This window comes from Trichechus manatus, unplaced genomic scaffold (genome assembly GCF_000243295.1).
Source record: "Trichechus manatus latirostris isolate Lorelei unplaced genomic scaffold, TriManLat1.0 scaffold00061, whole genome shotgun sequence".
NCBI lineage: Eukaryota > Metazoa > Chordata > Mammalia > Sirenia > Trichechidae > Trichechus > Trichechus manatus.
In genome coordinates this window covers 5,679,560-5,693,653 of record NW_004443997.1, presented here as the reverse complement: position 1 = coordinate 5,693,653, position 14,094 = coordinate 5,679,560, and the positions used below count along the sequence as shown (strand labels likewise).

The 14,094-nt window shown below is 43.3% G+C and overlaps 3 protein-coding genes across 4 annotated transcripts in view; 1 reads left to right on the top strand and 2 right to left on the bottom strand.

Moving 5' to 3' along the window:
* TRIAP1 (TP53 regulated inhibitor of apoptosis 1) lies at positions 1–1,259 on the bottom strand. The gene is made up of 2 exons (XM_004379016.2): positions 1,088–1,259; positions 1–96 (listed from the first exon to the last, which is right to left on the bottom strand). The coding sequence occupies exons 1-2, from the start codon at positions 1,232–1,234 to the stop codon at positions 13–15; spliced, it is 231 nt and encodes a 76-aa protein (XP_004379073.1). The 5' UTR covers positions 1,235–1,259; the 3' UTR covers positions 1–12.
* A 49-nt stretch (positions 1,260–1,308) lies between these two features.
* On the top strand, positions 1,309–10,278 carry GATC (glutamyl-tRNA amidotransferase subunit C). 2 transcript variants are annotated; one of them, XM_004379113.2, is made up of 4 exons: positions 1,309–1,427; positions 1,520–1,692; positions 7,463–7,566; positions 8,682–10,278. In XM_004379113.2, exons 1-4 carry the CDS (start codon positions 1,347–1,349, stop codon positions 8,732–8,734), a joined length of 411 nt encoding a protein of 136 aa, XP_004379170.1. In that variant the 5' UTR covers positions 1,309–1,346; the 3' UTR covers positions 8,735–10,278. The 2 variants fall into 2 exon arrangements, with proteins under 2 accessions (XP_004379170.1, XP_023589516.1); XM_023733748.1 differs by having other exon boundaries at positions 7,463–10,278.
* SRSF9 (serine and arginine rich splicing factor 9) overlaps positions 10,208–14,094 on the bottom strand; it is an 8,099-nt gene continuing 4,212 nt past the window's right edge. The window contains exons 3-4 of the mRNA XM_004379015.2: positions 12,051–12,223; positions 10,208–10,521 (exon numbers count right to left, since the gene is read on the bottom strand). Coding sequence (XP_004379072.1) covers positions 10,378–10,521; positions 12,051–12,223 — 317 coding nt within the window. The 3' untranslated portion in view covers positions 10,208–10,377. The remainder of the gene's footprint in view (positions 10,522–12,050; positions 12,224–14,094) is intronic.

The following is a 14,094-nucleotide window of genomic DNA, read 5'->3' as shown; positions in this document are numbered from 1 at the left end:
TGACTGTCAAGGTCAAGAAGAGTTTTCAGGCTTTTCTTTGCCATGGCCCATGAACTCCAGTCCTTCGATAGGAATCTCCTTCTCCTTTATTGCTTTCTGATGGAAGTAGAAAACACATCATAAAGGTCTACATGAAGCTTGAGGGCCAAACTGTAAATAGAACATGATGGTACGAAAGTAAAATCAAACTACCAACCATGATTCAAGCCCCATGCTTTTTTTTAACTAACAGAAGTACCATTATGAAGAAATTAAATGCAAGACCAGAGAGAAACTGGAAAGGAAGTGTGAGGAAACCATTAAAATTCAGAAACAAAATTTTAAAAAACAGTATCACCACTCCTAGTGACAGACACGGGTTCCAATCTTGGTTCCAGGACTTTGTGCCTCACTTTCCTCATCTATAAATGGGATAAAGATAGCAACTACATCCTGGAATTACACTGAGGATGTTACAGGTTAACTCACTGGAACTGCTTTACCCAGTGCTGTTTGTTAGTTTTTATATTTAAAACAGTTCCACATCTATTAGGCCCGGATCATAATTTCCTAGATGCAGCTGGAGGGATGTGGTTGAAAGAGATAAACGGGACAATTAAGGGATTATAAGAAAAACAGTGGGACCCTCCACAGTGTGTAACAGGCCAGAAAAGGGCTAGCACCCGCACCTCCGTACACACAACACATATACCCCCCCCAACCCCCCCGTGGAAAAGTGCATTACGCACAAGAGAATCAAGGAAACTTGATTCTAATGACGTGGACCAGTCACTTCCTATCTCTGGGCTTGAGCTCTCCATGTATAAAATACGAATAACGATGCCCACTTCCCAAACTTAAGACCAGCACCAAATGAACCAAAAAATGTGCTCCGTGAAAAAGCACTGCAAAAATATTTAACTCTGTCACTCAGATATCCGGGAGGCCTTGGTGGTGATAGTATGGTAGGGGTCTCCTGCCACCGGCCTCACTGTGGCTTTTCTCCACCCTCCCGGTCTCAACCGCCGCCAAAATGCCAAGTTTGTGGTGGGGGACACAGAACACGGGGCCTTGGGGGCAGAGGCAGGAGGGCTCGAACCGGACTCACCTGAACACACTGCTGATAGCGCTTAAAGAGGTCGGTGCAGGGGTCCCCGGAGCCATCCCCCTTGAGGAACTTCTCGGCAAACCACCGATTGAAGCACTGGTCGTATTCGCGCTTCATGTCCGTGCATGCTTCCCCAACGCTGTTCATGGCGGCAGCGACAGCTGCGGCTACAGTCAGGGTCGCATCTGATGTCATCACTCTTTGGCGCGTCGCTCGGCGTTACGTAACGGGTTCACTACGGAGGCTGAGAAGGAGAGAAATGTGGGCACGAGTGGTGAGGCTGGGTCTTAGAGCGCGGCTGGGCGGCTGCCGGGGCTTCACCTGCAAGGCAGATCCTCAGGTAAAGGCCGGGGAGTCAAGGCGGGCGGCGGAGCGGACCAGGAGGTGGAGCAGGCCCCGTCCGTAACACACGCCTTCCCTCTCACCCCCCAGGGAAGTGGTCAGGTCACAGCCGAGACGATAGAACACCTGGAGCGTCTGGCGCTTGTGGACTTTGGCAGCCGCGAGGCCGTCGCGCGGTTGGAGAAAGCCATTGCCTTTGCCGACCGGCTCCGTGGCGTGGACACAGACGGGGTGGAGCCCATGGAGTCGGTACTGGAGGACAGGTAAACTCAGGCTGCGGCCCTGGAAGCCTTGACTAGAGTGCCTTCGCAGCCCTTTCAGGTGGCGATTAGGGGTGTTCTCATTTCACAGAGGGGAAAAGAGTCTTAGCGAGATTCAGGAGCTTGCCCACGGCCATCCCGCGGGTAAGTGGTTTCACTCTTCCCGTTGTTCATATGGATCTTGTCACTCCCGTGCGTAAAGTCCTCGAGGCCTCCCCGGTGTAACTAGAAATAAAATCCAAAGTAAACCTAGCCTTCGAGGCCTTACCTGATAGAGCCACCTGCCTACCCCTCGGATGCACTGCACTTGCCCCTCACTAACCTCCAGCCAATTGCCTTCCTTACTGCTTCAGCACGGCAAATTTGTTCCCTCACTAGGATCTTTGCACTTACTCTTCCTTTTTTCTTGAACAGTCTGCCTCCAAATGTTTGCATGGCTGTCTCCTTAACATTCAGGTCTCAGCTCATATCCTCAGAGAGGTCTCTCCTGACCACTTCAAACCCCTGTCCCCTTTCAGTCACTAACTATTTATCCTGTTGGGTTTTCCTCTGATTTTGAAAATTATTAATGATTTTGGTTGATTCGTTATCTGTCTTTGCCAATAGGATGTGAGCTCATTGTCTGCCTTGGTAAATGCTGTATTCCTCCCTCAGAATTTTAAGTATATATATTCTCTGACTCCGTGGTTCCCTTTGGAAGTTAGGCAGGTGTTGATAATGAAATAACTAACTATATGTGCTGATATGGAAAGCGCTCCAAGATAAATTTAATAATAAAGCTAAAATTCAGAACACTGTGTATAGTATTATCAATCCTTTATGTGTAATCTAATCTATTTAGTATATTCTGGCATATGCATTAAGGTTTGTTTTGTTTTCTTTTTCCCCCTGAAAAGGTATTCAAGAAACTCTTAATAATGGTTAGTTTTTTTAAAAAGTTTTTGGGAGTGGGGACGGGAGCTTTTACTTTTCATTTTATACCAGGGACCAGAAACACAAATGCCTGAGAGGGCAGGGTAATAACACAAGTGAAGTATTGTGGTGTGAAACTTTAGTAAAGGGGGCATCTTCTACCCAGATCTGCCAATTGTTGCCAAATCTTAGTAAATTTTTAATGTATTTTAATATATATTTTAAGACATTAAAATTTTTGTTCTTTAAATGTTTTATTGTGTTTTTGGTGAAAGTTTATACAGCAAATTAGGTTCCCATTTAACCATTTCTATACATATTGTTCAGGGACATTGGTTACATTTTCCATATTGTATCAACATTCCCATTATTTCTGTTCTGGTTGTTCCATTTCCATTAATCTAGCTTCCCTGCCCCCTTCCACCCGACCTTCTCATCTTTGCTTTAGTGTAAATGTTGACTGTTTGGTCTCATATAGATGATTTTTTTTTTTAAGGTTCTTTTTTGAGAAGCTTCCTCCAAGCAGCAGACTTGTTTGCTATTTGGGGCTGCAACTTCTTAGGAAGAATGGGTTTATAGCTTATAATGATACGGGTAATCTACAACTATCTGTCCTAGCTTTTTCCTGATAAAAAGTGCTTTGTGAAATTTACATCTAATATTATTAGCCTCCTAATTCTTTTTCCCACATCAAGCCTTTGATTCCTTTGAATTCTTTCTCCACGTTGCAATCTGATGCCCAAGTCTAGAAAGGTTAACCAATTTGCCCATAGTTACACAGCATTTCAAAGCAGAAATCTGATGTCATTCCCCTACCCAGGCCCTTTAGGAGGCTTCCCAGTCAGTGCCCTTCAGGATAAAAGCCTCACCATATCCTAGCGGGCGTCATCTGATCTAGCCTCTGCCCACCTCTCCAAGTCAGTGCTATAATTCCTTGAGCTCTCCATGCTCTTTCCTGCCTAGAGTTCTGGGACTTGCCCTTACCTCACCCCTCATCCTGTGTATTCCTCTTTTTTGCCTACTTAATTTCCTTGCTTCAGATCTCAACTGTACTCCTCCAAGTCTTCCTTCTGTTATGCTGAGTCAAATTCCTTTTCAGGACTTTGTGGCTCTCTCATGGTATTCAATCGAACAGTAATTTTACATGGAATTTTACAACTATTTGAGTGATATTTAATTCTCTTTTCTTCTCCCTCCACGTAGCCAAGCTCCAGGGTGCATATCTGGTTGTACTCATCATGTTCTCCGTGTCCAGCACTGAGTAGACTCTCAGTAAATGTTCGTTGGATGAGTGTTATTAATATATTTGGGGAAGGAGGCAACAGAAGGACAAAAATGAGTCAGAATTGCACAGGTCCTCTAGAGGGTAACTATAAAGCAATGCAACCATTACTCAGGAAAGAGCTTGTGAAAAAGAAGGGTTTGGATCTGGTAGCTGGAATCACAGCTTGGTACTCAGTGATCTGTACATAAATTCAGGAACCAGTTTTTGTTTATGACTCCGTTTTAGAGATGTGTCATTTTTAGCAGGCTCGTGTTTTGAACAGACTGCCTCAGTAACGTCTGAAACAGAACCCAGTGAAGACAGGTGTTAAAGGGTTTTTAGGCAATGGCCATACTAGCTGCAAAAACACTGACTGCTTAATAGAAGTCTCTTTGGATGTTAATAACATCTCATTTGCTTTAAGCTAAAAAAGATTAGCTTGCTTACAACATGCCAGGCACCAAGAATTTGCATGTATTATCTCAATTATCATGCACAACCCTGGAAGGTACATTCTAATGTTTTATAGATGAAGAAACTGAGACTCAGAAAGGTTAGTAACGTGCCCAAAGTCTCACAGGCAGTAAGAAAATCTGGGGCTCTGCTCTAGATAAGCCATCTTAACTCAACCCCTAGAAACTGTATTCTCCTTCATCTCAAATCCAGAGTCTGAATTAGTTGACAGTGTCTCTGGTTGCAGGCAGATACTTCAGTGCTTAAGGTGCCCTCGGAGCCTTATGTGAACCCAAAACTCTTAACCAAATTGATTAGCTCCCATTCCAGTGTGCATCAAACATGAAAGAATAAATTAGGAGAGAGGGAAAAGGCTTTCAGATGAGAGTACAGGGTGCCCAGAGAAATGATTCCTGCCAGCCTGATACCAGGGAAGAGGCAGAAAGAAACAGAAGCAGCAGAACTGTCTCATTACTCAGTCCAAGGGCTGACAGAGCACATATGTCACTTCTCTGCTGCCACAGCACTTTCCATGCCTCTGTATTAGCGTTTTCCACAGTTACTGGCTTAAGTGACTTGTCTGTGAACTTTAGAGGGCAGGGATTTCTAGTTCACAGTTGAACCCTTTCTCAGACAGGTTCCTCATCTGAACCTGAACACAGAAAATTCGAGTAATTATTTTCTCAGTTCTCCAAAGAACAGTACATTAACTAATGCTAGTCCAGATGCATAGGAGAGAAGTTGATTCATCATCAAAATTGGTGTCTTAGGGCATTTGGGCTAAATTCTCTTGTGAAACCCTCATTGAGAAAGACAAGTGAGGTAGACATTTAGTAAGTGAATCAGTAACTGACATGCACTTCAAGAGTTCAACTAGTCCCATTCTGGTGTTTTACACACGGTTCTGAGGTCCAGAAGAGTTAAGCGATTTGCCAAGTTAAAGGTCTGCTTGGTGTGTTACATCACAGAAAGCCAGTAGCCTATGATTAAGAAAATAGGAAGGTGGGAGTCTATTCTAGAAATAACTATCATAAATAGTAATTAAGTGGAAATGTGTGGTATTTAAAGGGGTGAATTTTGTTTTTCTGTAAATTTTATTTACATAGGAAACCTGATTACCAAATATTGAAAAAAATCCGTTATTAGATCTACTGTTGGGAAGCAGTAGCTTTAACCACCTGTTGGTGGTAGTAGAGTCTTATTTCATCAAAATCTCCCAATGTCCAGTAATAATTCTCTAAACAATAGGGGCCAGGCAGGTCACGTATGATTAAAAGGGGTTGGGGTAAGGGCATAGGTATACTTGGACTGAGGTGTACCTGGGGTGCAGTAACTCTCCTGAAAGGAGCCGCTGCTACTCAACACTCACCTCTTACTGCCCTGAGAATGGAGGCCCAGCATTGTAAGATCTTATTTTTTAACATCATTTAATCTTCCCAGCAACCCTATGAAACATTCTACAACGGAGGGAACTGAAGCATGAGGAGGCTAAGTGACTTGCACATGTACCATGTGTGGCACTGTGGTTGGAACTCAGGTGTGACTCAGGAGCCAGAGCTCTCAGCCATTTTGTTAAACTGCCCAACAGAAATGTAAACTCCAAAAGCCCAGTGGTTACCTTTGAGTGGTACAATTATGGATGACTTTTGTTTTTTTTTTCCCCAAGTTTTCTAAAATGAATGCATAATCCTTATGTGGTAAAAAAAAAAAAATCTAGGTGAGAATGGTTGCACAATTTGAAGAATGTAATCCGTGTCTCTGTACATGTAGAAATTGTTGAATTGATGTTATGTTCTGCTGTGTCTATTTCAACAACAACAAATTTTTTTTTTTAAACCTAGTGTAACCTTCGGTTTTTTGATGAGAATTTTAAGGTCTGGAAAGATCATCCTTGTTCAAGGCCACATTGTTTTTTTAAAAGAAATTTTTTTGTTGTTGTTAAGCCCACACTATTTTGAAGTGGCAGATCCTAGAATAGACTACAACTTTCCACTTTTCAAACCACTAACAAATAGTGTCAAGCCCTGGGCTGAGTGCCACAGGGCACCAAAGAAATAGAATTTGTCCTTTCTTGAAAGAATCTTATCGTCAAAACTTAGCACTTGTGTGCAGCGTTTGACCAAAGGCTCATGTCACAGTCATGCCCTTGTCACGTGACCCCACCCCGTTTAGGCTGAAGCCGCAGCAGTCTGCCCTGCTCGGAACAGAGCTTGCTGCTCCCCTCTCCATGATTTAGACGGCTTTTTTTAGCCCACGTATCTGGGAGCAGGCTCAGACCTCTTGTCGTGCACTTTTAAACCTTAATAGTGAAGCCTCATATATGTTCAGGCTCCTGTTTGGTTTTACCAGTTTGCCATCTGGACACAAATGAAGCCACTACGCCCAGAGAACGGGGAGATTCCTGAGTTGTTTGTGCTACATCTTGCTCAAGGGCAAGTACTTTTATATCCACCAAGGTGGCTGTGGTTAAATAAAAAAAAAAAAAAAAAGCCTGTCTTAGGGGTACCAGACATGGGCTCAGATTTCCATTGTCATTTATGAGCTAGTACCCATAAAACAATTCACTTACAACCACTCTTGAGCAAGTTTCTCCTCCATTCTGCTTAGGCTTCTAGCCGCCTCCTCCTCAGAGTACGCCATGCTGCTGCCCTGCCGACCTCTTGGCTCTTTTCTCTGAATATGCTGGGTTCTCTTGCTTTTCGATCATGCCACTGCTTCTGCCAAGAAGTTTCCATCATCCAATCCAACTACAGCTTGCCCATCCTTCAGCAGTCAGCAGTGGCGTCACCTATTCTGAGTATCTGCTCCCCACGCAGGCTGGGTTAGGTGCCCCTTGGTATTCCCTTGGCAGGCTTTGCTTAACCTGTTAGATTTAACATTGTATTGTAATTGTCTTTTCACTGGTCTCCACCAAAAGTAACTTACCCATAGTAGTCACCCAATAAATATTTTTTGAACATACCAATCCTGAGGAATTCAGAAGAAAATACACTCAGACTGTTATTTGATCTACTGTTTGACCAGTTTCTATCTTTGAGCAATAACCTAACTCAGAAATAAACTGCTCCCATTCCTGACCCTCCTCCACCATGCCCTAGAAGCCCTCCTCCTGAGAAGGTAACCTTGAGCTTCTGGGCTTTGTAGATGCCTTTACCTGAGATCTGACGATGTGACAGAAGGCAACTGTGCTGAAGAACTATTACAGAACTCCCATCGGGTCGTGGAGGAATATTTTGTGGCCCCTCCAGGTATGTGTTACCCAGAGTGGCTTAACATAGTCACACATGAACTAATGAAGGTAGGAACTGCGAAGACCTAATGAGCTAAGTGAAAGCACCTTAGAAAGTGTAACGTGCATACAGATGGTGGCATTCAGGTGGCAGTAGAGTCCAGGGGTCACGCTCACCTTTAGCGGCCCAGTCATAACAGAAATGAGCAAACCAGGACTAGGGGGTCTATGTGTACACGTCTGGAGTTTGAGCTCTGCCTGAAGGGGCAGCTAGCATCCACTGCTTCTCATTTGGTGCCAGGCAAGAACGCGAGCCCGTTTTCCCAGAGAACCTGGACATCTGGCATTTTGTGTGATATTCTCCAAGTTTTAAGTGTTGGCAACTAATTCAACATGTAAAAAATACTATGCAGGGCAAATAATATATACCTGCAAAGCCACATGCAGTTGTTAATTTCCCCTGGTCGGCTCAAAGGTTACCTCTTTGTTCAAGACCAACCAGTTACACGAAAGTTCTGGTTGAAGCCAAGGATTGGAAGCTAGAAAATATGAGCTAAACTCTTAAAATGTGTCTGATTAACTACTCCAGTTAACTGTGGAGAGAAATTTTATAATCACTTCATCTCAGAGCCTAAGAGTTGTCACTGCTTACATATCCGTTGATCATAGATCCCACTGCCGTCGAGTTGATTCTGACTCAGTCACCCTTTAGGACAAGGTAGAACTGCCCCGTAGGGTTTCCAAGGAGAGCTGGTGGGTCTGAACTGCCGACCTTTTGGTTAGCAGCTGTAGCTCTTAACCACTGCACCATCAGGGTTTCCTGATCATAGGTAAGTTCTCTCAAATAGAACCTTGCTTCAAGCTTTGCTGCTTAGGACCAACTGAGTTCAGTCTCTTCCTTCTACCCCTATATGCACACATATGGCTAATTAGCCTCTTTATTGAAAAGCATCCATTAATTTAGCTTAGCTTATAACCGTGATTCTTTTAGATACTAATAGTTAGAAAAACAAGACAGTAGCTACACTTACTTCCATTGCATATTTTCCTGACAAACCAAGTGATTAACTCAGTAGAGCGTGCTGGGCAGCAGGCTCAGCTATAACATTCTTTCTTGCTATTGTTTGCAAACAGGTAATATCTCTCTGGCAAAGCTGGATGAACAGGAGCCCTCCCCACGTGGCTGAGTAGCGATTCTGTGAAGGGAGTATCCTGTGAACACCTGACATCCCCAATTCCTTCAGTCACCTGACAAAAACAGACGCATAAGTATTTTTCAGTAACTGACTCTTCCGAAGGCAGAACTTAGAAAGATCTGGCCAAAGGGAGGCAATGAATTCCTGATGCTAGTGGAAATAAAGGGCCTTGTGAGCTCTGGAGGAAACAGATCAAGTGCTCACTTACACACCTGTTCACTATGGAAGACACTGTCTCTTTTGCCTCCCCTGAAAAACGGCTGTATACAAAACTTCATTCAAGTTTTTCTGTTTATGTAAATGGTAGACACAGCATCTGATCACTTTGACAACCCGAGTTATCATTTTTAGTTGCTGTTTTCTTGACCTGAGCAGCAGCCTTATCTCTAACAGTTCATCTCAGATTTGTTACTCACTTGGTTCAAAGCACAGGGCTTTTTGCTAAAGTCTGAGGACTGTTCAAAGTAGACTATAGTTATTATATGCATAAGGGATACTAGCCACACCTACAGTTTCTCTTTCTGAAAAGATAACGTATGCCTGGGACAAAGTAGCCCCCCGCCCCAATCTCCCTCACTGCTGCGATTACTGAATTGAAATGAATAAAAGATGGTGTTTTCTGTTTGTTCAAAAACGTCAGATACCCAGGATAAATGAGACAGACCTAGGGGTAAAAGTGAAAGAGCCTGATTTTTTTTCCCCCTAACCAATCTGCCACGGAAACCCTGGTGGCACAGTGGTTAATAACTACAGCTGCTAACCAAAAGGTCAGCAGTTCAAATCCACCAGGCACTCCTTGGAAACCCTATGGGGCAGTTCTACTCTGTCCTATAGGGTCGCTGAGAGTCGGAATCACTCCACAGCAGCAGGTTTGGTGTTTTTTTTTTTAAATCTACCAAAGTTGGTTTTGGCTAAGAATTTCCCAATGATCTTTGTGCTGCAGCCATGTTTTTAAAAAAAAAAAAAAAAAAAAGCCCATTTTGAGTCTTCCCATTCCTGATGTGCAATGCTCCCTTTTTAAGGCAACTTACTTTTACAAGCTTGGCCTTAAACTATAAGAGATCTCTGAACCTGCCCGTAGGATTGAAAGTCTCAAACCTTCAGACCAATTTATCTTTATCCCCATATAAAGCTACACATTCCTGCTCTTTACTAATTGGTACAAGTTGCTACTACAACTCCATGGACTTTTTAAACCAGTGTACTTGTTTGGTGAAATCTGTGAACTTAATCAAGGACAACCACACATGTCAATTACTAAACGTTTAAAATATATTTCTAAACAGAATGGGCCAACTCAGTCACAGTTACTGCTGATCTCCATAGCAGAGCAACCCACAAAAACACACAGCACTGATTTTTTTTTTCCCATAATCAGGGGTGAAAAATATACAACTTGTTTCTGAACCAAAACCACAATTTCAGCAGTTTAAAATGTTTCACTGCTAATAATGGCCCTGGTAGAAATTATGTAAGTTTTTTTGTGTTTTTTTTTTCCTTAAAAAAAAAAAAAAAAAAAGAAAATTAAAAAAATTTCCTAAGACACTAAATCATCAATCTGGAATGTAGATTCTGAGCACAAAGCAGCTCAGTTCACACTAAAAAATAAAGAACAAATTCTATCGCCGGTTGTCTCAGTAGGGCCTGAAAGGAGAGTAGTAGTGTGGGGAACCCCTGCTTTGGTATGGAGAGTCACGGCCCCTTGACCCAGACCGAGACCGTGAGTAGCCATAGCTGGTGCTTCTCTCTGGATAAACTCGGATGTAGGATGTTTCACCCTAAAATTCAAACAAAAAGAGGAAAGGAAAAAAATAAGAGACTTAAAAAAAAAAGGCAGACCAATACCTAACATGGTTGACTAACAATAATAGTTAACTACTGAGCATTTACCATGCCTGGCACGGCATGATACTTTACATGAATTATCTTGTTAAACCTTCAAAATAACACTACAAGGTAGATACTCTTACTATCCCCATTTCAAAGATGAGAACAAGTGGCACAGTAAATAGCAGCCTGGCATGTGATAAATGCCCAAGTATTAGTTATCAGTTAATGACATCCAAATTATTGCTACTGACCCCAGAATGTAAGAACTGGAAAGGTTCTCAGAGGTCAGTCTCCTGCTACCTCATATATACATCTTTGAATAAGCATCTAGGAAGGAGCTAACCTGTATTAAACAACTCCCATGTGTCAGGACCTGGGCTAAATAGTTATTGTCATAGTTTTGTAAGCCAGTGATATTCTTGTGACCATTTTGCATATGGAGGAACTGGGGTTCAGACAGTAGCTTGGCTAAGAAATTAATAAGCAGCAGGAGTCACATCCAGGTTGGCCTTGTCTCCAGACCCTTTGCCCTCAGCCAGCATTCCTGAAAGATCTAAAGATGTTAAACGTGAAAGAAGGCATGTGCTTTCTCCTTAGATGAACTCAGTAATAGGATTTACCCTACTGAGGCCCTGCTTTGCAGTGTAACTGAAGGACAGCCAGGTGCTGACTCTTTTTGCTCCAAACTCAAGGCCTAGAGGATAGTCTGAGCAAAAACATAGTTAAGCAATGCAAAGACCAGCCTTCAAGCCATAAAACTAGGGAATTATATGAATCCTAAATAAAAAGAAAACAAGTCCAGAAATCCACATCACCCAGACAACCCCAGTCAGGGCAGGATAACAAAAAAAAAAAAAAAAAAGAATGTCCTATTGGTGGTCTGGCCTCTGGTCTCAATGGTATCAAAAGGATAGTCACCAACCACCTGAGTCAGATGGAGAGATACAAAGCCACAGTACCTTACTAAAAGGAACGACGTCAAGAACTAAGCTCAGGTGACCAACAAGAAAATGTCAAGCTGGCTCAGGTTTCAGAGGGCCCTGCATTGCTTTGGGAAAGGAAAAGTGAAGTGACAACTCAGGGACAGCAGGAGCTAGAAGGTCTCAGATGATGAGGGCGCCCTGTAGAGCCCAGCCTAGACCCAGACGAGGTGCAGCCATATAGGTGAGGTTCACTGGGGACACTGTCAATTAAGCCAGTTGTGAAAGGGCTATCACAGAACAGCTCACCACATTATGACAGACTGTGCCAGTATTCTCTCCAGGTTACAAATACTATGAATGCAGACCTCTCTGCTATGACTCTGCAGGGCTCAGGCATGGTGAATCACCTGGCTCTGTCCACTTGTGATAGAGCTATAGTGGTACTCTGAAGTCATTAAGTGGCAGTAAATGCACAGTCTGTAGCTAGTTCTGCTAGGACAGGTTCAGGTGGAGTACCCTGGGTTCAAGCACCTCAACAGAAGGTGGGGACCCACCTCATGAGAGCGGAATTTGGTGTCATCCAGTTTACGCAGGGCATATTCCATATCTTCTTTTCTCAGATATTCAACCATCCCCATTCCATCCTTCTGCACATCTGCGTAACAGACATCCCCAGCCTCTCGCATGTGATCCTTCAGGTCCTGCCAGCTGCCTGATGGAGGAAGTCCTAGGCAAAGAACATAAAGAAAAGAGGCTACACTCTTTAACCACATTACCACCTTACCAAGAGCCAGCAATACCTAGAGTCCCTCCTCTGTCAATCACCACTTTTAAATCCTGAGGGTTTTGGTAAGAGACATGGAATCAGAGAAGAGCACTAAGGTATATGTGGTAAACCATGTTAAGACACTGGTCCGAAGCTAATCTTCTAGAGACCATGGCTTTCCAACAGAGCAAGAAGTCCATCCTCTGACAGGTTTACTAGCTCTGACAATTCATAGCCTCTTTCTTTGTCCTTCATAATTAATACCAAACTCCTAAAAATTTGAGTTCTAACTGATTCCATTATGAAATTTATTTGTACCATTACAAAATTTACCATTACCATTTCTTTCTTGCTTAGCCAGATTCCCAGGACATGGGGATTTTGAAACCAGCCAATGAAATAACTGAAGTGTAGCTGAAGGTAACAACACAACAACTAAAAAATTTAAAGAGTTTATCTTGTTGGTGTGACTGACTGACAAACTAGACAAAACCCCTTGCCGTAGAGTTGATTCCAACTCCTAACGACCCTACAGGGCAGAGCAGAATGGCCCCACAGAGTTTCCAAGGCTATAATTGGTACAGAAGCAGACTGCCACATCTTTCTCCCATGGAGCAGCTGGTGGGTTCGAACCGCCAACCTTTTGGTTAGCAGCTGAGCGCTATAACCGCTGTGCCACCACGGCTCCAAAAGTAGACAAAGTACCTCTTAAAAGATCACCAACATTCTTCGATACAGTGGGGAAGGTAAGGCTCAGACGCTAGAACTACTCAGGAGTCATACAACCCTACCTGATGTTCATGAAAGGGAAATGTGCTCCTGCTCTCAAAGGCTGTGTTTACCGCTCACAGCTCAGGACTGCAGCCATTTCCTAACAGTTTTCTAAGCAGGATTTCAGAGCAGCATGGAGAGAAAAAAAGATATGTATGATATCCTGAAGGAGGGAATAGAGTTCTGGAGTTAAAAAAATTACAAAGGGACACAAGATAGGCAAATACTAAAAGTATCACTGTTAAGCTATGTTAAGGACTGAATTGTGTCCTCCTCTCCCCCCTCCAAAAAAAAAAAAAAAAAAAAAGCCCGTCGCATTTGAGTTGATTCTGACTCATAGCAACCCTATACGACAGAGTAGAACTACCCCATAAGGTTTCCAAGCAGCAGATAGCGGATTCGAACTGCCGACCTTTTGGTTAGAAGCCGAGTTATTAACTACTGTGCCACTAGGGCTCCCCCCAGAAAAATATGTGTTGTAAATACCAGCTTCTAGGCCTGTGGTTATAATCCCATCTGGGAATGGGTTGTCTCTGTTATGTGAATGAGGCAGGATTAGTGTAGGGTGCCTCTTGAGTCGGTCTCTTTTGAGATATAAAAGAGATTTAACAAGCAAGTGAAAGCAGACAATGGGGAAGAGAGATGTCAAGGCAAATGAAGACCGCCCAGAAGCAGAGGCTCAAAAAGACAAGGATCTTCTTCCAGATCTGACAGAGACAGAAAGCCTTCCCCTAGAGCTGGCACCCTGAACTCGGACTTCTAGCTTCCTGAACTGTGAGAAAATAAATTTTGTTAAAGCCAGCCATTTGTGAAGGGAAGGACAGCACACACTACAGGGGAAGTCAACACAACTGGACTAAACCAAAGCTAAGAAGTTTCCTGAATACAACCAAACACTTCAAGGGACGGAGTAGCAGGGGCAGGGGTCTGGGGACCATGGTTTCAGGGGACATCTAGGTCAACTGGCATCACAAAATCTATTAAAAAAAACGTTCTGCATCCCACTTTGTTGAGTGGTATCTGGGGTCTTAAAAGCTAGTGAGCGGCCATCTAAGATGCAT